Source organism: Musa acuminata, chromosome BXJ1-7, assembly GCF_036884655.1.
Source record: "Musa acuminata AAA Group cultivar baxijiao chromosome BXJ1-7, Cavendish_Baxijiao_AAA, whole genome shotgun sequence".
NCBI lineage: Eukaryota > Viridiplantae > Streptophyta > Magnoliopsida > Zingiberales > Musaceae > Musa > Musa acuminata.
The window spans coordinates 41804844-41827426 of NC_088333.1; the positions used below are offsets into that span (position 1 = coordinate 41804844).

General features: G+C 38.7%; 1 protein-coding gene across 3 annotated transcripts; it reads left to right on the plus strand.

Moving 5' to 3' along the window:
* The first annotated feature begins 896 nt into the window (after positions 1–896).
* Positions 897–21407, plus strand: LOC135679493 (beclin-1-like protein). 3 transcript variants are annotated; one of them, XM_065193307.1, is made up of 12 exons: positions 897–1286; positions 6927–6964; positions 12293–12423; positions 13065–13378; positions 13482–13652; positions 15064–15188; positions 15796–15844; positions 17128–17286; positions 17600–17685; positions 18601–18672; positions 19724–19873; positions 20969–21407. In XM_065193307.1, exons 3-12 carry the CDS (start codon positions 12315–12317, stop codon positions 21180–21182), a joined length of 1449 nt encoding a protein of 482 aa, XP_065049379.1. In that variant the 5' UTR covers positions 897–1286; positions 6927–6964; positions 12293–12314; the 3' UTR covers positions 21183–21407. The 3 variants fall into 3 exon arrangements, with proteins under 3 accessions (XP_065049379.1, XP_065049378.1, XP_065049380.1); XM_065193306.1 differs by lacking the exon at positions 6927–6964 and having other exon boundaries at positions 898–1286; XM_065193308.1 differs by lacking the exons at positions 6927–6964; positions 12293–12423 and having other exon boundaries at positions 898–1286.
* The last annotated feature ends 1176 nt before the right edge of the window (positions 21408–22583 follow it).

Genomic DNA, 22583 nt, shown 5'->3' on the forward strand with positions numbered 1-22583 from the left:
GTCGAAGATTGAGATCATTCGTCATGGTTGTTTTTTAGACTGTTCCACACATCTTATGTAATAAGAGGTGTAATTAATCATAAGATCAAGCAAAGTATTATCATCGATCATTGCTGGGAATGCACTACAAATTTAATGATGAATCCGAATCGAGCATATTTTGTGTCAAGTAGTATGCAGTTAGTTGTGTACTGCTAGAAGGAAGAATTTACAAGGGTCTCTACATTCTGATGTTGTTTCTGAAAACAATAATAGAGCTTTCTTAGCAACAGCGAGATGCTAAGAAAGAAATATTTGCAAGTATGGATATCCTGCGCACATATAATAATACTCTGTTGATTTTAGTCGGTGCCCAAAATCTCATACAGATTGAAATGATCATCAATTAATTATGATCATCAATTAATAATTTTTTTAATTATAATATGATTATACTTAATAGATCCTTTGCTTCGCTTATAAAAAGATATAAACGAAATTTACATATTTATTATACTAAAATCCTGAAATTATATTAGATCTTTGCTTCGCTTATTAAAATTACATATTTATTCTTATTTTTTTAATTTATAATCGATTGTTCATACCAATCAATCTTACGAAGATATGAATAGAGGAGAAGACGAGTCTAATTTTTTTTTATATCAATATTATTGTAGCTTTTAGATTTAATGATATACAATTATAGATCAGATAATTCTTTTGAATAATATTAAAAGATTTATGATGTAAATTTAATAATTATATTTTTTATATTTAGAAAGATTAGGAGGAAGATGCAATATAAAAGAACATTAATTCATTCTGCATGTGTGCAAAGAATGATTTTTCACTTGTGATCATCTCTCTCCACCATAAACACATGCCATTAATTACAAAGTGCGTCCAGTGTCTCCACTTCGCTTGGTAGATTATTGTTATCAAGAAGCTGACGGAGGCGGAAAACCGGGGAGATGGCCTCGTCTGCTCGTGCCGGTGCCTCCGTGAGGGCTCGTTCTCCTGCATCGACTGCTCACCAGTCTGCTCGCGGCGCGGGTGTGCGGGCGACTCCTCTCCCTCCCCATTTCCTGCGGTGGTGTCTCCTGCGGGCGAGTCATAGCCGGTCCGTCCTGCTCCAGTGACGCCTTCGGGGAAGCATGATGGGGAGGCTTCCACGTCAAGGCCACCTCCGTCCTCAACTCCTTCCTCGCCTGCGAAACCTTCTGCCCCTCTTCCTCCGGCGAAACCCCCGGATCCATACCGTCTGGGGGTTTCCAAAAATCTGTCTTGGGCACCGGTCATTGCAGGTAAGGCCCCTCCTCTTAGCTCTGGTTTGCTCCTCTACTACCTTTGAGCGTATCCGGTCTTCTTCGGAAGACAGTGCTACCTTCGCGGAGGATGAACTCAGGGAGTGGCGCAAACCCTGGGACCTCTGTCGATAAGAAGATTCAATCCACCTTATTCCTTGGCTTGCAAACTACCAACCTCTCCTCCAGTCCTTCATCTCCGCCCCTGTGTGGATTCAATTTCCTGGGCTGCCGAACAAGGAGGGCATCACCCGTATTACTTCCATCATAGGGCATCCCCTTAAGATTGATAGGGCTTTTACATTTTAAAGGGGCCGATTCGTTAGCGTCTGTATTGAAATCGATCTCACTTGCCCCCTTAAACAAGCTGGCAAGCCTCCGGAATAATTTTTCCAGGTTGTGGTCCATGAGAGGATTTTGTCTATGTGCTTCTCCTGTGGTTGTCTAGGTCATGAAACCCCCCGAATGTCCTACAGAAAAACATGCCTCGAATCCGTCCCCCATGGGGTTGCAAATTCCTAATGGCATGGCTGAGCAACACTCTCTGGAGTTGGAAGGCTCAGGCAGTGCGTTTCAGGGTGGATATAAAGGCGGAGATTTGTGGTCCGTGGATCCATGTCCCCTCTTGGCGCCCATCCGGGAGAAGATGGTGGTGGCCCTTCTCCTCAACGGGTTCTTTTAACTCATGAGGAGCACGTGCCACCCATGACTCATATGGTCTCCGATGGTGAACAGTCATGTGAGGCTCGAGGCACATACTCTGGCATTATCTGCGATGGGCAGAGCTTGAGGTCTACTCTCGAAGTCATTGTTCCACATGGGCTTTGCTTCACTGACCAAGGCAAACAAGTTGTGGTGGAATTGGACCCCATGGATGAGATGGTGGACTCGAAAGAGGATGTTTTTGAGATGTTTCCCGAGGATGGTGGTCCTCCTTCAGCGAACCCACAAGCATCATTGAACTCAATTCGGATGGCGTTGGTTTTACCGTGGATATTGCTAAAGACCTGGTTACTTGGGACTCGTTTCTATCCCTAGTTCGTAAAGTGGAATCGGCTCTTTTTACTCTAACTTCCATAGTGGCACAAAATCCTCCTTTAGAGTAGATGAACTCCTCTGCGGAGGCCCCCTTAGGACCTTTCTCTCCTCCTGACTATCATGGGTAAATCTATAAACAAGGTGTTTGATGTAATGCTCATATATGTTCATGTCTTTCGGTTTTGTTCATGTCGTACACAGCATATAGAGGGTTTGTAGTAGGTTTGGTGGTCCCATTATGGTTGGCTTTTGTGGCTGTTTCAGTCTTGTAGACACAAATTTTGTGCAGTCGTTGTGTAAAGGCAAAATTATCCAAAAACAGGTCATCCAAGTAGTCAATTTGGGGGTTTTCCAACTCTACAGAGAGGTGCAGAGTGTTAGCCAACACAACACCCAGGAGCTACCCGAGTGGTACATGGCTGGATGGGTCTGTGGGGTAATGTCTAGAGCTAGTTCATTGCCTTGTTCCACAACAGTGTTTTGTGGGAACTTGTTGGAACTTTTGGTCGCAGCGGACCATATTAGACTCTTTGTCGCACAACCGTTCAGAGCTTGCGAAGTCTATGTTTGTAATTTGTATTGCCTATTAAGTATTTGCTGAAATGATTGCTCGTGGATCCTGAGTTAAACTTTTTCTCTAACCCATCTTCTCTTTTGCAAGTCCTTAAGGGATCGTAAAAAGTTTCGGGGAGGCTAACCGTAAGGGTGCCGCACGACTTAGGCTAAACTAGCTAAGTCAGTGACAGATGGTATCAGAGCAGGACAATCACACTTGGAAACATTTGACACGCAAACGTGGTGGACCTAGTAGGGTTACATTGAGGGCAACTAGCATGCATGACCGTTTGAGGGAAACATGCATAGAGACTTAGGGAAATGAGTCACTTGGAGGAGCGGGTATCCGAGATTGGTATTCAAAGGAATAAGCAACCTTCGTGCAAGAGACACCACCAGGACAAGCTAGTTGGGAAGAACACATAGTGCATAAAGGTTGGGATGGTTGAGTTCGAGCTATGACTCGACATTGACAACCAAACTTGACGGTGCTCAAGGCAAGCGGGGCGCTTGGTAATAGATGAGATCGTGCGAGGGATTGGTTGCTCGACGATCGAAAGAGTTATGTAAAGCTTATAGATGCGGGGGGAATTGCTAACTTGAAGAATTTGGTAATAATGCAAGGGCTTGTATGTGGACGATGGACTATCTGTGGCCATCCCAAGCTGATCGAAACTCGGTGCTATGGAGCATTGAATCTTTGTCTTTGGCATGGGAAAGATACTTTTGTATGAGACCGAAGTATGTGGCAAGTTCAGTATGCTATTAGGCCTTGAGTGGTGTAGTAGGGCTGTATTGGTAAAGAGTCACAATCTAGCAAGTGCGTTTGTGTGAGTGGAACAGTGTATAGTTCGTTTAGCAAGGCAGAGTAGTCCAAGGGAACGATGGTTTTCCAAACTTTCAGAGGAAAAGATGTGAAGAGAAAAGTTACTCCAACGGGACAGATATCCAGGAGGGATAAGTCCTCATTCTCTAGAGGGAGAATCATGTATAATGGACTCCACATGTTGAGGAGGGGTACCTCAAGACAATAACTCCATAAAGCTCAACGGATTGAGCAAGCGACAAGGAGTCATCATATGATCTCGCCCGAGGTAATGCGATGGTGGACGCATTACGAGATCAAGTGGGGGAGCGACCCAAGGCAACAATTAACGAAAGCACACTAAGAGTCGATGTGGAGATTGGACTCAACGGAGGGCTGACCTGTGGAATGGTGGGCGCGAGAGCCACCATCAACTCAATGCAAACCGAGGAATATAACAACTTAGGTGGAACTTGATGAAGTGCCCAAGCTGCATGAAGGGAGTCGACATAGAAGATGAGACATGGAGTGGAGGCACAAAGTTTTTTTTTGACAGAGGTTAAGGACATGAACTTTTGTAGAGGCAAGAGTGGGATCATGGTGTTCCATGATTCCCTTATTCTGATGGAGCGGACTCAATCTGCACGATGCGAAAGTCAAAGGAGTTTTGAGGCACATGCATATAATCTCGGTGAAGTATTTGATGGAGGAACTAAGGAGACTCGCTTGCATTTGTGAAGTTGGGGTCGGAAGGCCTTGACATGAGGCAAGAGTACACGATGGCGGGTACTCTTGAAGAATATGTTGCAGTGCTGCCCTTCGAGTTGCCGCGAAGGAAGTGGTGCATAACAGAGATTCAGTTAGGGGTAGAGGCCTTGGATTCAGATAATGGCACACAAATTTCAATAAAGTCAATGGGCTTCGAGAGTTGCTAGGCGATGGACTATCCTACAGCTATGCTTCGTCTGAGTGTGACCCGAGAGCGAGTTGACGAATGTTGATTACCAAAGGAGCGAACATAATCGGAGGTGGTGGAGGCCCTACGATGTGCTGGTAGAGGCTACACATGGAGAGATCGTAGTTCGAGTTCATCCCACAAAGATCAAAATCCAATTGAGATGTTACCAGGAGGCAACATGGTGTAGCAGATAATGATGGAATAGTTCAAGACAGTAGCAATGCGACACATACAGGAAAAGTCCTGTGAGTGACTTGATCATACAGAGGTATGATCGGAGCTATTGGGAGCTCCACTTCGATGAACAACACGACAGCAAGAAGGGTTATGGATTCAAGGAGTGAATGTCATTGTACCACAAAGGTGGGTCTTCCATGCGTGCATCGAATTTTACATCGGATGAAAGCCTTGGTCATTAGCATATGGGGGTTGTGTACCACCAAGGAGAATTTCGAGTGCATGATATTAGAGGCCATGCATGAGAGTTGCAGTCTATCTTTCTATCAACCAAGGGGAACTATTTAGAGAACACAGAGGTGATGAAACAGATGGTCGAAAGGGGTGAGGAAGCGACGATGGGTCTAGAGAGACCTAGCTACCCAAAACCAAGCATCAGCTAATGAAGGTGAATTTGGAGGAGTTCTGTGGTGCTATAGAGGTGGATCTATTGATCACGAAGAAAGAGACGTAGATGTGAGGTGACGAATAGTAAGGCCATGGGCATAGCAGTGGCCATAGTATCACAGAGGCGGGACTTTCGTGGAGTCATCAATCCCTTGCTCTCATGGAGGGAGAGCGCTTGGTCATGAAGGGGGTTAAGGAGGCGGAGAATATAAAGGCAAACTCTAAGTACCATAACAAGGTTGAAGGGCAGAAACTAAGGAACTTCATAAGACCAGTGTCAATAGGCTTCTCATCAAAATAAGCAAAAGTGGGGGACTTTGAGTTGATGCAAGAATGCTTGACAAAGGAATAAAATAGGCGTGGTGTTGTACTTTTTCTACTTGGAGGAGTAGGCGACATAAATGATGGAGAAGACAATACAATCCTAGAGGCGATCAAGGCTATTGGAGACTTCTCCAAGTTATAGAAACCAAAGGAAGGGCTTTTCTTTCATCTGAAAGATTCATAGAAACCAAAGGATTAATGCAACTCGGTCGATCTCACACTAGAGTCAGAGTCATTGACGAGTTAAAACAACATGATAAATCAAAGTTTGACTACTCAATAACAACGACATAGAGCAATTGGGAACCAGGAGGCGCATTCCAATTGGCGTAGAAGATTGAAGATTCAGGAAAGACGAGGAGATGCAGCGTCTATAAAGGCTTTGATAAGGACATTGAAGGAATAAGTGGGAGAGAATGTCACGAACAAAGTTGTAAACAGGTGTTCGATGCAATGCTCGTTTATGTTCGTATCTTTTGGTTTTGTTCATGTTGTGTACAGTATGAAGAGGGCTTGTAGTAGGTTTGGCAGCCCCATTTTAGTTGGCTTTTATGGCCATTTTAGGCTTGTAAATGTAGGTTGCGTGCAGTCATCGTGCAGAGGCAAAACTGCCAAGAAACAAGCCATCCAGGCAGCCATTTTGGGGGTTTTCTAGCTTCGCAAAGTGGTGCGGAGTGTCAGCCAACACAACACCTATGTGCTACTCGGCTGGCACACGGCTGGATGGACTTTTGGGATACTGTCTAGGGCTGGTTCATTGCCTTGTTCCAATAGTGTCATGTGGGCACTCATAGGGACTTTTGGCCGCGGCGGACCACATTAGATCCTTTGTTGTGCGATCATTCAGAGCGTGCGAAGTATATGTTTGTAATTTGCATTATCTATCAAGTGTTTGCTGAAATGACCGCTTGTGGATCCCGAGTTAAACGTTTCTTTGAACCCGACTTCTCGTTTGTAGGTCCTTAAAAGACCGTAAGAGGTCTCAGGGAGGTTAACCCTTTGTGGATGGACGTGTAAGGGTGCCGCATGACTTAGGCAAAATTAGCTAAGTCTGTGACATTGTGTCAAGGTTTCCGGTAGGATGGTTGGAGAGATTAAATTGAAGGCGGTCGAGAGCTTGCTTAAGGGCATGCGACAATGATTTAGGAAGCCTCGCATCTCCCCTAGCTTCGCCTCCCCTCGTGTTGTTCCACCTCCACATGGAGTCTCCTTAACCTTTTTTCTGTTAAAAATGATGTTTCTAAATTAGAATTGCCGCTATGCTAACTGTAGAAGGGTTACGGATTTCTTTACAGTTGTAAAAGTAAAACACAAACATGATGTGGTCTTATTGTAGGAAACGCACATAGGGAAGGAAGATGTTTGCTAGTCCAGGTGATATCGTCCCACCCTTAATGTATACATGCTTACTGCAATTGGATTTCTCTTTTCCTTGGCTTTTGTCGAGAGTTTATGCTAGTAATAATATTGCTATTAGGAAGGATTTCTTTGATGGCATGACCTTTTTGAATTTTGATAACATCCCTTGGGCTTTAATTGTATTCTCGAGTCTTTTAAGAAGTATGGTGGTTTTTCTTTTAGACAATGTCGTCATTAGAGCATTTCGGAATTTAGTTTTCGCTACTGGTTTATATGACCTTGGATGTGGGGCTGTTAATTTTACCTAGTCTACTGAGAAGAAGGGCTTAGCCAGGGCTATTAATTTTTCCTCGTCTTTAAGAGAAAATTTTGGTGCTTGAAAACAAAGAGTCCAGCTTATAACTAAGGTTGAAAGCACCAAGCTGATCTATCTTCAAACCCATTTCCAAGCTATCACTAGACAAATTTGTTATAACCCGAACCTGATGGGCTAATTGGCTTATCAACTTTGTTGAACCTAAATCACTGGCCAAAATGCTTAAGCTGAAGTTGATAGTAGTATACCCATCAAACCCTTATAAGTCAATCTTAGTTTTGTCCACTTCCAATGTGGGACTAATCGGGGTTTCACAATCCCCCCACTCAAGGGCTTGATGTCCTCGTCAATGCCCAACATAATCCAAATCAAACCAAGCTACCATTCAATTGGGCATGACAAAACTCTTTATAGAGACTGATGCTAAACAGATTATAAATGTTTTGAAGGAGGAAGATCCTTCTCCTTGGTTTTTGACTAATCCTATTGGGGATCTTTTTGTTGTCCTCCTTTTTTTAGAGTGGAGGGTAGATCATATCCTTAGAGAGGGCGATAGGTGTGACTATCAGCTAGCTAGTTATAGCAAGAAATTTATGACTGATCATGTTTGAATTTCACATTGGCATCCAAAGCTTAGTCTCATTTTGTGCTTAGATGAGTAAGACATAGCTTGTAATAAGCTTTTAAAGTAATATATAACTATCTTTTGAAAAAAAATACATAGGGGCATGATAGTATTATCTTATGGTCGAACGAGAGAGGCACAATCGCCCTACTGAGGCAAAGCATCACATCGCCCTCAAGTCACCATAGTTGGCCACCTCGATCCATTTTGTCCTCACAGTGACGTCGATCCTTGTTCTCTTTGTCTCGCCCTATGATGTTGTCTCCACTTCTTTGTCTGCCCTCGAGAAGCTCACCGCTAATCAACTCCCTCCATCACCCCTTCACTTGCAATCACCAACACCACATGCATCCATTCCCAACACACTTGTGCTGCCCTTGCCCCTTGTTGTGCTCATTATAAACCTCGATAAACTCATACACCATTGTGTCTCCTCCATTAGCAAAACCCAGCACCATCGCCACGTTGTCACGGACTTAACTGGTTTTGCCTAAGTCGTGCGGCACCCTTACGTGTCCGTCCGCAAAGGGTCAGCATCCCCGAAATCTCTTAGGGTCTTTTTAAGGACCTACAAAAGAGAAGACAGTTTAGAGAAAACGTTTTACTCGGGATTCATAAGCAGCCATTTCAGCAAATACTTTATAGGTAATGCAAATTATAAACATGGACTTCGTAAGCTTTGAACAATAGTACAACAAAGGGTCTAAGATGGTCCATCACAGACCGAAATCCCCACAATTGCCCATATAACACAACCTTCTTTTACAAGCTTAAAACGGTCATCAAAGCCAACCAAAATGAGGTTGTCAAACTTACTGTTAACCCTCTATATACTATACAAAACATGAACAAAATTGAAAGACACAGACATACATGAGCATTACATTGAACACCTTATTTATAGCTTTATCTGTGACAATGTGCTCCACCTCACTTTGTCACTCGACTAGTGACACAACCCTATAGGATAGGTAGGGGAGAGTCCCTCATATCCTCGGATCTCTACGTCGACGGCCAATATTCCGACAATCATATCATCGGTGACACAATCGGATGGTACGAGGTATTCGATCAACTTTAGCTTAAGCATTTTGACTAGTGATTTAGGTCAAACGAAGTTGATGGGCTAGTTAGCTTATTAGGCTAGGGTCGTGACATTTGATACCAGATCCGACATAGTATTTGGGTATGGTGAGGGGGCCTGAGTAGGAAAGGGCTACCGTAAATGGAGTCGAAAGACTCGTCACGACATAGAGCGACCAATGAGCTATGCTTCACATACACCATTATAGAGTTTGATCAGAGGGAGAAAAAAAAACACTCAGAAGAGACGTCTTTGTTTATCTTTAGTCAATCAAGAAATATTTTAGTTTATCCTTAAATGAACTGGATCATGTGAAGATAATTAAATGAACTGGATCACATAAACAAATTAGTTGAGCATATAATGATGCATGTATGAAATACTCGGTCAAATAAATAGTGATCGTTTCTTGTCCCTTGTCCCTCTCGTCCTCGTATCTCCATGTCGGGGGCCAAGATTCTGACGATCACATGGTTGGTATCGCGATTGGATGGGTACGAGGAATTTGATCCCTTATCATTGGCGCGCTTGACGACGAGGCCCCCAGTCTTGACCCAGTGGAGCTCGATCCGCTACCAGCGAGCGGGAGCAAGCTTCTTTAACTACAAGTCCATGCGTTCCATTTTTCTTTACAGAAACCCTTCTCTTCCTGACTTATTAAAGAATTTTAGAGGAAGACGAATCCCTAACTTGATGAAGGATGAAATCGGAAGAGGAGAAAAGGGGAGGATATTATGACGTAAGATTTTTTTCTTACCTTAAAGCAAATAACCATAATTAATGTGTTTCCTTATTTTAATGATTAATAACCTTATTTGTATTATATGATTGAAGAAATGATTAAAATTGATTTCCTTCGAGTAAAAAATAATTAGTGATTTAGTCAATTAATTAATTAATTAACTAATCTAAAAATTATTAGTTATATCTATTTCTTAATGAGTGATTTGACTTTTAGGAAATAATTATTTCAAGTTCTAGTTTTGTATGTGAACCATAAGAAATAAATGTTACAATTATGTCTTTTTGTGTAAAAGTAAAATAAAAATAAATTAAAAATAAAAATTAAATCATTACTTATCTTTTCAGAGGACTCATCTTCTCCTATATAAAGAGGGTTCCGTCTCTTTCATTCCTCATCGAGCTTGACAGCGAGAGGATTAAGGAAAGGATCCCTAAGGAGAGGTAGGATCCTCTATTATTTTCTTATAAGTTTTAATTTATATTTTGAAATCTTTGATATTAAAATTATTATAATTTTTATGATGCATATTTTCGATGTTAAAATAATTATGATGGAATTTCATTTTAATAATGCTTGACTTATAATTGTCTTTTAGTTTAAATGAATTTTAAGATTGATTCTATTGTTGAAATTCTTATTTTTAGATTAAAATAATAGTTCTAATTCATATCATTTGACATATCTTTGTTTCATGGATTTATGTGTGAATTTTCATTATTTAATTAGTTTTGAATTTGGGATCATAAATTTATTAGATTATTTAATTCATAAAAATAGATTTAGAAATCTATTTTAATGAAATAATTTTGAAAGTTTAATGAACTATTTATTTTGATAATTTGTTTACCTTTAATTGTCATTATGTAACATTTTATAGTATTTCTGAAAAGAAAAAAAGAATTAAAATCTAATAAAACGGGTCAAACTTGAGTATGATCTATGTCAAGTTAATAGGCCAGATTGGATCATCCTTGCCCATGTGACGAAGCACAACCTAGACCATGTGACTAACCAAGCCTTGTCGTGAGGCCATAGGTAGGCGCAACTCGTGAGGTCAGATAGGCCTAGCCCACGAGCTAGGCATGGTCCAACTCATGTTGTATCCCCTTGTGCTAAGCTCGTCACACCTCAGCCCAACCTTTTACCTGGGACAAGTATGTGTGACGCATAAGACTAGTCCAAGGCTCAAGTGGGCTTGCCTAGTTTAGGCTATCACTGTGCAACCCAGCCCAATTCCCTCTTCCATTGTTGACTTGAGCTCTTTAGTTATTTGAATCAAACTAGTTTGATTGATTCAAGTCGATTTAGAGTGATTCCAGATCAATTTGACCGATACAAGCTCATTTGACCCAACTGAAACCAATCAAATCTATATTAGACCCGTCTAAGGTGATTCTAAATCGGTTCAATAAGGATTAGAGGTTGATTCAAGTAGGTCCTAGTTGAATGGAGTTTGATTCAAGTTAATTGGGCTATTCCAATTAGGGTTTAAGTCGATTGAGGGTTATTGAGTGATTGATACCTCATGTCTTTATGATATGATGAACTTAAAGTTTTATTTAAATATGTGATTTGGAAATAATTAGTGGTTCTCCATTATTTTTTAGATTAAGTTGATGATCATGATATTACTATGATTATTATCATATGGTATATGTGGGCTATGTTTAGTGGTTCACATTGAAAGTGCATTATGTAAAAGGAACTATAAGTCCATCATAGTGTGAAGCCACCAATGGACATAGTTTAGCAGGTCATACACTAAGCATAGTCTCTCTTGTTACTTTATCATATTAATTCTTTGAATGTATGCGTGAGAATGGATGAATGTAAATGAATGATCATAGATGATTATGTATCATTGCCGAGGATAGGTAGGGCGATTTCCTTCGGAGATGAGCGGGTCATCATATGTGATGGCTAGACGGTTCCTCCATCCTCTGGTGGAAGAAACATGTCCCCACATGTGCGGGTGAGGGATACATCTCCACCTACTGTTGGGAGTGCGATATGGGTTCTTTCTATCTACTGTTGGGAGAATATAAAACCTATCTCATGGAGTATGACTCTCAATTCGCTATTAAGAGAGTGCACCATCGAGTGTTTGATGTACGACTTTTTTGTTTAATTGTTATGTATGTCATCGTGATGTGGTGCATGAGATTGATTCATGATTTTGTTTGTTGCATAAGAATTATCTTTGTTGATTTGATACAAAAATTTCATAATAAATTAATATGTTATCATGTCATATTAAATTGTAAATATTTAAATATATTTGATGAGTATTAAAAATTATTTTGATGATTTTCTTTAGAGGTTCCTACCAGCATATATGGATGTTGATATGTTTTTATCTTGTATTTGTTGTCAGAGTAACCTATTAATTTGTAATAGAAACAAGGCTTGGGTGGAAGAGACTTTAATCATTTGTGACCCTACCAAGAAGTTGTAGTTCTTTTTCAGTTTAAAATATTTAGTGTTATGAAGATAAGGATTTTGAATTCAAAATAAAAAAATCTTCTGTAAATTATAAAATTTGAAATTGATAATTTATTATTTTATAAATCTAGGGTGTGATAGAGGAACTTCTCGATGGATCCCAATATCCCCAGATGGGTGTGCCAGAGCTGTCGCCACGCCTTGCACGTCATCAACGTCGATTCCAAGAATGACAAGTTCTTCAGCAACCCTTCCTGCTCTGGTTAGAGTTTCTTCTCCTTCTTGACATCTTCGGTCTCGTCTTCTCTTCTCTTTAATCTCTGGTTGAAATTGTTAGTAGCAACCTAGGATTAGCATAAATTGATCACGGAGGATCGGTTGTGGTCACTTGACTATAATGGGCATGGTCGTTTGAAATTGTTAGCAATTTGAGTACAATTCTTCTACTTTTTTGGTGTTTATATCAAACTGTCACTGACCTGGACTCTGTTTATCCAAAATAAGCTTGTTTCCTTCGCTTCCTTCTTGTGAGATTTCTCTCCTTGATCGGATGAGTGTCTGGGTGTCTAAAATGCAGCAATATGATTTGTTTGGAACGAGGCTTAAAAGCAAGGTTTGTCGTACCGTGACGTATTGCCCAATACAAGCGGTATGTACCGGTCTAATAGGGGACCGGTACAAGTGGTACATATTAATTTGTCAATACACCCTACCATACTATGTGTCGATACATCAATATGGTTCGGTATGTACCATACTGACGACTAGTCGATACATTGGTGCAAACTGGTAAGGTGATCGATGCTTAAAAGGACCATCTTTTTGGCTCAAAATTTGTGATGTTTTGCATATTGATCGAAATGTGTGGCATAAAATTAAGATTTGCACTATGAATGCATGTAGGCATGGAAGCTTCTACAGTTCAGGGAAGCGTGATGGGCTCTAGCCAAGTGGATCATTCGTTTGTGGTGCTATCACAAAGCACTACTCCACAACCAGACAGTAGCCACTCTGCAAAGGTAGTCACGGAGTCATTTGTTGTGTTACCACCTGCTGCTGCTTCAATGTACAGGAGTGAGTCTGCACCTGAAGGGAGGGGAGCCCAAGAACAGGTCCAAGGTGAAAGTCCTAGCAGTGGTTTGCAGGTCAACGACCCAAGATTCAACTCTAGCAAAATCTTGAAAAGGGTATTTAATATTGCAACTTCCCAGATGCAGGTATTGGCAGTTGACTACCAGTTCTCAAACACCTCTTTCTTCGAATACTATGTTTACTGTTTTTGAAGCAACAGTTCTTTAGTTCTCATACACTTCCTTGTAGGTTGAGCAACCTATTTGTTTGGAATGCACAAGACTGTTGTCAGATAAACTTCTTGAAGAGGTTGAAGATGTGAACCAAGACATTGAAGCCTATGAATCATGTCTTCAACGATTTGAAATGGAATCCGATGATGTTCTTAGTGAGGCTGACTTTCTACAAGAGAAAACAAAGGTAATGCTCGAGTATATGCATTTTGGCTTGGTTTTAATGCATATCCATATTGTGACTGAAGCATGTTGCTGAAAGAGACCTAAACAGACCTAAGAGAAACTTTCTTCTTTGCGTCTTCTCCTCTTCTTAGATCATCTAAAACCTGATGGATGGGCTATCCTAGTCTCAGGATGCTAGAAAGGGTCTTGCATCTGAAGAGATTATGGCCATAGTTATAAGCCAAAGTTGGCCAATTTCAAGAATCTGAGAAATAAAAAGACCTGAAAGATGGTAAGAAATACATAATTTCAGTTCACTTGTCATCCCCCTCTTAGGGCCCTAAGGTCTAGCTGAAATGCTGAATGCTTACCAAACCTGTTGCAATAGAATTTTATAGTTTCTCTGATGTACTCTTTTTATTAAGAGAAGGGAAGGTTAATTGAGATCCATATTCCTAGGAGAACAGAAAAAGAATACTTGGTAGTTGTTCCCTTTATAGATAGTGTATCCAAACGAAGAAAGAAAGTTTCACATTTTTCTAGATCCAGTTGGAAATTTTAGGCCCCTTAAATTCTGAAGTTGCATTCTCAGGAAGGTTTGTTAACCCTTTTTCGAGAAGATAGGTGTTGAATATATATTGTGAAAAATATGAGAAATTTACTGAATTTTCGTGTTATTTCTTTTGCTTTTGGTTTAATTCTACAACCTAGAACAAGTTCATCATCAGAGACTTGCATTGCATTATGATTTTATTATGATTTTAATGCTTAAGTTTCAGAATCAAATCTTATTATGGATAAATTCATTTATATGATTGATATTCAATGTCTGAAGTTGCATTTGCCTTCTTCATTATTTTTCTCCAACATATTGATTTTCTGTACATGTATTTAGAAAAACCAAAAATATTCAACAATTATATGAAGAAGATAAAAGAGACTTAAATTAGGAAGTGACTCCTTGTGACATCAAATGATAAATTTAGACTATTTTAACAATACTCTTAGGTGTGTTAAATCCTTAGACTTCATTCACTAAGTCTTAATCATCAGGATTGCTAACAAAAGAAATATTTGATGGTGCAAAAGGGTTCTGAAAATTTCTATCTTTCATGTCATGTTATGATAGACTATAACAAGTCATAATGTCACAATTTAATTCAGCCACAATTTTGCCAGTGCATGCTTTTTATTAAATCCTTTTCAATTTCAGTCTCATCACCAGAAAAGGAGGGTTTATGTAAAGCAACCAACAGCCAACTTAAAATCACATTATATCTTATATGGGTGTAATATAGTTGATTCAGTAAATTTGTTTAAATTAATGAGAATAGAAATCTATGAATGATAATGTGATAGCAAGTATATTGTTTTATGCGGTGTTATTTCATTAATTCACCTTTTCTAAGCACCTTTGATATAAAAACTACTAGATTGAGGAAGAAGAGAGAAGGCTTCAGGTTGAAATTGAAGAAATTGAGAAGCAGCGTTTGGAAGCTAATGCTGAACTGAATGAGATACAAATGAAATGCAAGGAGTTTGAAGAGTTAGAGGAGCGGTATGTATTTTAATTTCCACTTTGTCATTTGGTTTTAGGAGAGGAGGGAAGAGGATCTGGAGGAGAACACAAAGGAAAATGTGCCATTTCTTTTTCTGTGAATAAATATGAAGTCAGACATAATAACATTATCAACTTTTCCATACAAGCATTCATAAGCTGGTGGATTTAAAACCATAAAATAAAACATTGTGCTTGTATAAGCAATTTCCCTTGCCCAAATTATAACCTGTAACCACAGTAAATGGAATTCAAAATTGTGAACCTATGGATAACTATGGAGTCAGACATGTTAACAATATTAACTTGTTCATACAGGACCCTTGTCTTTAAAACCTTGAATAAATGTATCCTATTTGTGATCACAGTGGATAGGTTCAAAATTGTGAATCTAAGCATAAAATTTTCACATCCATGTTGCATTTGCGATCCTGTGACCAAAACTGTGTCGTGAACAAGTTTAACACCCTCGATCCTTCTTCAACTAGAGTCTTATAGCCCTTCCTATCAACTCAGATATTTGGGTTCATATGTTGATTTAATTCTGAGATCATGCCTTACATTACTATCAAATAATTTGGAGATATTTTTGTTGTTTCTTATACAGCTATTGGCATGAGTTCAACTCCTTCCAATTCCAACTGATTTCTCATCAGGTAGTCTTCTGTAAAATCCTAAAATTTTCAACTATGAGTTTATATTGTTTTGGTATAAAAATAACTTCCCTCATTTTGATTATGTCTCCATTTAGCTTAATAATCATTTGTCATGTGCTGTCCAAGACCAGTGGCTTTATTCAGGCTTGTGTCTAGGACCTAAATAGTTTTAAACTTTTCTCACATCAAAGCAAAGTAGATGTGGTGTTGACTATGCATGCTTCTGTTTTTTTCGTTTTGTTAAAATGCTTCTGAATGTGGTGTGTAATTTTTGGTAAGGCTTGTGGAGTTGTTATGGCTTAGAATATTTTTTGCAATATCTCCTGGTGCATATAATAGTAGCATGACTTTGTGTATTTCTCCATCCTTCAGTACTTAATTATATCACCAAGGCTCTAAAAGTATTTCAACAAAGTGTTCATAGACCATGTTTAAAGGTGAGCCTTTGGTACCATGGTCAAGATTCTTTTGATCCTAGTACCAGGATTGGTCATAAAAATGTTCTCTAATTGCGCAATTTTTTTTTCATATAACCATAAATGATCATTATTGGGATGCTCTCTTAATAGAGGTTAAAAAGATACTTAACATAAAACAAACATGGCAAGGTTCATGCTTGTAATATGGCATTTGGACTTCAAGGCCTTCATGTCAGCTAGCTTAGTTGGTAAAGTTCTTGACAATTGCAGGGTCTTGGGCTCGAATCTTGCTTTCATCACTTACCCTCTGGAAAAAAAAATTCTATCGAGAATTGATAGTAGTGAACTTATTTAGATCTGATCTTGATAATGGTGGATTTAGACGGATACATAATTGATTTTTGTTGGTTGTTGACAGTGCTGCATGGTCTTTGTGCAGATCACTATATTATCTTTCAGTATGTAAATTAACTATGTTAAATTACAATTGCAGAACCATTTTCTTTGATGCTACATACTCCTATAGAAAAGATAATATAGATGGACTGATTTATTTACTGCAGTAGTTGCCTGGCCTAAGATTATTGGGAGCTTAATGCAGATTTTTAGGGTACATTATTTAATTGTCTGATATGCAACTTGACTAATCTTGTTTCTTGTATTGTCTGATTCAAAAATTATAATATTTGCCTCTGATGCTGAATTTTCTTGAAAAAATAGTGGCAGGCTGTTGCCTTTGGCCTCATTATATGGCAGTCATAGTTTAGGAAACATATATTACATATTTCATGTATTAGGACTTTATAGTTGTTAATTTTTTTTTGTTTATCTTGGTTGTTACTGAGTTTTTCTCCAACATGTCAGGAAGAGAGAGATGCTTTATTAGCCAAGATAGAAGATTCACAAGCACACTTAGAATTACTGAAGCGAATTAATGTGCTAACTGATGCTTTCTCTATTTCACATGAGGGAGAATTTGGAACTATTAACAACTTTCGACTTGGCCGTCTTCCTAAGTTACGGGTATGCTACACCAGGACTGGGCAAAAAGTTCCTCAATATTCTTTATTAAAGCTCCTTAAATACTTGTCTTCTGCTTTACTATATTTAACAAAATCGATAGGACATATTAAACTGTTTTACTTTCTTCAGTTAGATTTATTCTATTTGTTTCTTGATCCTTTCTTATTTTGGTGCAATTTTGCATTGCTGGTCAATCACCAACCATGTAATTTTGTGCCGGAATTATGCATGATGCACTCTGTCATTTATAATGATTTTCCATCTTTTCAGCTGGTCTTTTCTTTTTTTCATTGACCATTCTGTTGATCTCCAGGTTGAATGGGATGAAATAAATGCTGCTTGGGGCCAGGCATGTCTTCTTCTACATACCATGGCTCAACATTTTCGGCCAAAGTTTCTGTATCTTTCAACTGATTTATATCTGTTTGCACAGTCCATGTTGTTTTTATGTTGTTGTAAAGCATGTCCATGAATATGTGATTATTCTGAAAATGTATTTTAATTGAGAGTTTTGAGATAGCTTCATTTTCAACCTATTTTCAAGCGAACACTTGATGGGGGTTGCCCAATTCAACCATTTTACTCTTCAGATTTGTGGCTTTTTTGAGTTTATGTTTGTTGAGTTGGTATGAAACTTTGTTTTTTGGTGACCTTTATGAAGAAATGTACAAGATTTTCTACTTTGGGACATATCCTTGCAGTGAAAGTGTTGGATTATGGGACGGTTATCCCAATATGATTTTCTGCTAACACCAATTCATGCTATACGGCAGACTTTTGGCTGCCATATTGATTGACAACAAAATATCTGGTGCATTATCCTTAAGGTTACAGATGTAGACAGTCTTTATTGTTGTTTTTCCATCAAACGGTTTTTTACAGTGTTTTACAATCTTATGAAGTTGATTGACTGCATAAGTGAGATTTTTTGAGGTTGCTGGTTATGGTTGGTTTCTTAGTCACAAGGAAACCTTAATTGTATCTTTTAGTACTCACCATTGTTGTAAGTTTGCTTTTTTAGACTTTTTTCTTTGCATCTTTGTGATTTGTGTTATGCATCAATATGACGGGCATGCACATTCCAATTCTCTGCTCTTGAAATGTTTGGGGACCCTTTCTCTGCTTTTATCCCTCTTTTTGTCATATGTTTTTGGACATAGTGTTAGGTCTATACTTCTGATTTTGCATGGTTGCAATCCTGCATATTAGTATTTCTTCATTCCAGCTTTTGTCTCATCAAGCTCGATCCAAGCAGAAGACAATCAATTTTCTTCATGGTTACTTGCATCACGTTCCTTAACTTATATCTGGTAGATATCGAATAAAGATTCTTCCGATGGGAAGCTATCCCCTTATTTTGGACAATAACAATAATGCATATCAACTGTAAGTGAAGTTAGTCTCACCTCTTCTGCATAATATTTAAAGTCTACTGATTTTACTGATTTCTGTTAAGTTATTCTATATACAGATGTTTACACTTAAGCATGCCGATTTGATCTGTTAATTCATCATTCACTAGATTTCCGGTAGATAGAAAGATTACTATATTTTGTGAAGTCCTGCAAAGAGATATCATAATTGTATTTCATAAGCTTTATGACCACAACGTCCCATGCTGTCACGTAGTACACTACTAGTTCTTGGTTCTTTTGTTGAACTCCCCACTGCTTAAGAAATCTATTGAGTTTACTTCTTTGTCTATCATCATTGGGAGTTTGTTGTGTTTTTCTATTACATCATAGTGATATGAGGAGGTGAAATAATAGCTACATATCTTAAGGTTTCTTTAGTATTTGCATAACTGGAGCATGTGAAATAAGAGCAGACTACAATAAATGTTGTCATAAATGATAACTAATTGCTGCTGTTCTTGGTACTGCTAGTAGATCAAGACTTCTTTGGATATTGAACTTGATAGACGAATCAGAAAACCGAAGGAAATTTTAGAAGATATGATCGAATAAATATGTTGTGTTCATGATGAAGCTACAAGATGGTTTGCATCTAAGATTAGCATTTCTGGATAGTCTGTTGTAATATCCAATTGATATATTTAAAGATGGAAAGTAGCTGACCCCGAACCCTTTTTTTTTTTTTCCTTTATTCAGTGCGTAGGTTATATGAGATCCATAAATTACTTTGATCAGAAAAAATGGAATCAGATTGTGCAACCAAAGAGGCCTAGAACTGAAGGGTCTAGCTTGTTTCCTGGAAGGCTCATAACATCAAAATATATCACTTTTCATGTGTTAAGTGTTTAGGAACTCTTCATAATAATTCAGATGCATGGAAGCAATCTGTGGGCATTGTTCTTTGTCTAAGTGGTGCAAAAAGCCTTCACCGAAATCCACTGTTACCTCTTTCTCCCGAATTTGTAGTCTTGTGGTTGTTTACTAGCATGTAAATGTTGAGATTTAATCTCTTTTGTTGCCAGGTTTGGTCCTGTGAATTTGTTCTGGAGCAGTCGCTATGACAAAGCAACGACATTGTTTTTGACATGCCTCAAAGAGTTTGCAGAATTTGCAAATCTGAAGGACCAAGAAAATAATACACCTCCTGAGAAATGCTTTAGACTGCCATACAAGTAGGTCTTCTCTTTAATTAGACTACTTTGCTCATCGTGCAATCTTAATGAAATTAAATTCTCTATAGCTAATTAATGAAAATGAAAGATTCTCTGTTTTTAAGTTATTCTCTTATATGATGATTATTTTTTAAATGAGCTGCACAAACTGCTTATTTCATCTGCCAAGTTTCACTTGTTTAGTTCATGACTTAGGTTCTTAGTCTTGTCTATTTTTTGTCAATTAACATGTTCTATTTGCAAGTAAGGTCATGTATGTTTACTCTTGCATCATTAACTTATGCACTAAATTGCAAACGGTTTACATGTATTTAGCCCTGCCCCATGTGCATCTTTGGCATTAGTACACTTTTTATTGTCATGATCTTGTTATTTTTTCGAGGAGCATTTTGAGTGTAAATGTTTTATTGTTCTGTGGAATATCCTGATCCTAGAAGAATTCGTAATACTGGAGATTTTATAAGATCCGTGTAGTGCAAAACGGACTTTATTGCATATGGCATGTGCAGCCAAAATTTCTTATCCTAGACTGAGTATACCTTCATGGGGTTCTCACGAGACCAAAGTTATCAATCTGATCTTCTGTCCTCAACAAAAAAAGAAAAAGGTTAAATAATAATAATAATAAAGTAGGCTTAATTTGGATTATGAAGATGCAAAAACATGAGCTACTATCACAGTGTATGAGGTCCTCAAATCTGGTCCTACACAATGTATGTCCTCATTAATCAGGCCCAAACAAAATAGTTTACCCAAAAATTTCCATCTTTTTTGACTTCACTTCAAATTAGCTTATGTACTTCAAAATTGGAACCTAAAATTCTGGCTACATGGGCATTCTTTGGTTTGAATACTTTGTTCTGACAACAAGTGAGATTTTGGTACACCATGATTATATGTCATTTGTGGAATGAAACTTTTTTCCTTTTGTCCATTAACATTTTGCTTGGTTTTAAGCATTGTTGCAATGGAACTAGTTTAGTCCCGCTATGGGAGACAATTTAAATTGCATGATGTGGTTGATATGGGTTTTATACATCGTCGGCAGCCCATTGCCACTGGTTTTAATGAGTCGTCCATTTTTTTCTCTGATAGAATTGAGAATGACAATGTGGGGAACTACACAATCACCCATAGCTTCAACAAGCAGGAGAATTGGACAAAAGCTCTCAAGTACACATTATGCAATCTTAAATGGGTCCAGCTGTGGTTTGTCGCCAATTCCAGCTTTCAGCCTCTTTCAGCGCATGCTAATGTGCCAGTCATGAGATCTTCGCATGCCAAACAATCTGCTGACCCAAGGAGCTGAGAGTTTCATCGAAGGCCCATCCCACTGACCTGGTTTAAGGCAACAGTCCAGAGAATCATGCATATGTATATAAACAAGCAAGTAGGTTTGCAATTTGGTTTATAGCAGCAGATTGATTTACTGGGAATAATAGAAACACTTTTGCCACAACCGCATTCGTGTCCGCTGTAAGAACCGATGTACGTTTAATGCTGAAAATTTACGTGTGGATGTGTGTTATGGACACAGATGCAGAAAGCTAGCTAAATAATCTTTATCGAATGTTGGTATTTGTTGTTCTTGTGCTGAAAACTAGAAAGTGTTGGAACCCCTTTGATGGCATTAGACATGGAAGAACATGATGTTTTGATAATTAGGTTGACCAGCTTTGACCAAGGGAAGGTCGGATCAATATATTAACTTGGATCATAATTTTTTTTGTTGAGATAATTTTAGTTGTTTTCAGCTTTTTAAGATATATTTAATTTAATTGGCGTTTTCATTTTTGGTCTCGTCTGTTGGCTGTGCTAACATAAATTACGAGCCACATTGGTATTGAGTAACTCCACAAGAGGAGAGTTCATCGAAGCATCTATCCATCATATAGTTTTGTATGATTGGTCTGAATCAATTGCTTGTTTGGGTCGAGGATTGAGATCAGTAGTTACGATAGGATAAACCCCCACCACCTGCATGACGATTACTGGCGTATCACCATCTTCCACTGTCACGAGGTCCAGCCGTTTAATTGGTTTAGCTCGTTCTCGTTATCTATCGGTGGTGCTAGTGTAAGTAATTATCATCCGATATATAATCATATGATGTTCAAGTAAAAGAAAAAAATATAAAAATTATCTTTCACTCGTCTGTCATCCACGTGGGCAAGGGTCCAAGGTAAACGATTATTAACTGTCCCTCTGTCACCCATGTGGACAAAAGGTCAAAGGGAGATTGGTGGAGGTAGTTAAAGGTTGCCTCGAAGGAATGATACCCCCCTATCGAGAGGCTCGTATTTGTATTAGTATTAGTGGTTGGAAAGCTCCACCCTTGTTTTTAAGCGTATATTATGCAAGTGATCACTGACCAACCACTTAGATAGGTCCTCTCTTGATTTGTAGAGCTGGGTGATCATTTGTCGATACTTAATAGCCCTCGTAAGATTAGCTCCCACTCCCGAAACCCGACCTCGTCCGATCAATGTACGTCTCTCGACGATACGAGGGATAGGTCAGTAAATGGATCACCATCAATAGTGTTGGGGGGAGGTGATCTCAGACGGACATGTTGGATAAACTCATGTCTAAAAAACTAAATATGTCATCAGGTCAACAAATGGATCAAAGAGGTATAAGCTTGACAAGTTGGATGAACTAGATGTCATATTTCATACCCCTCTTAATAGAGTCTCCAAGCATGCCTAGG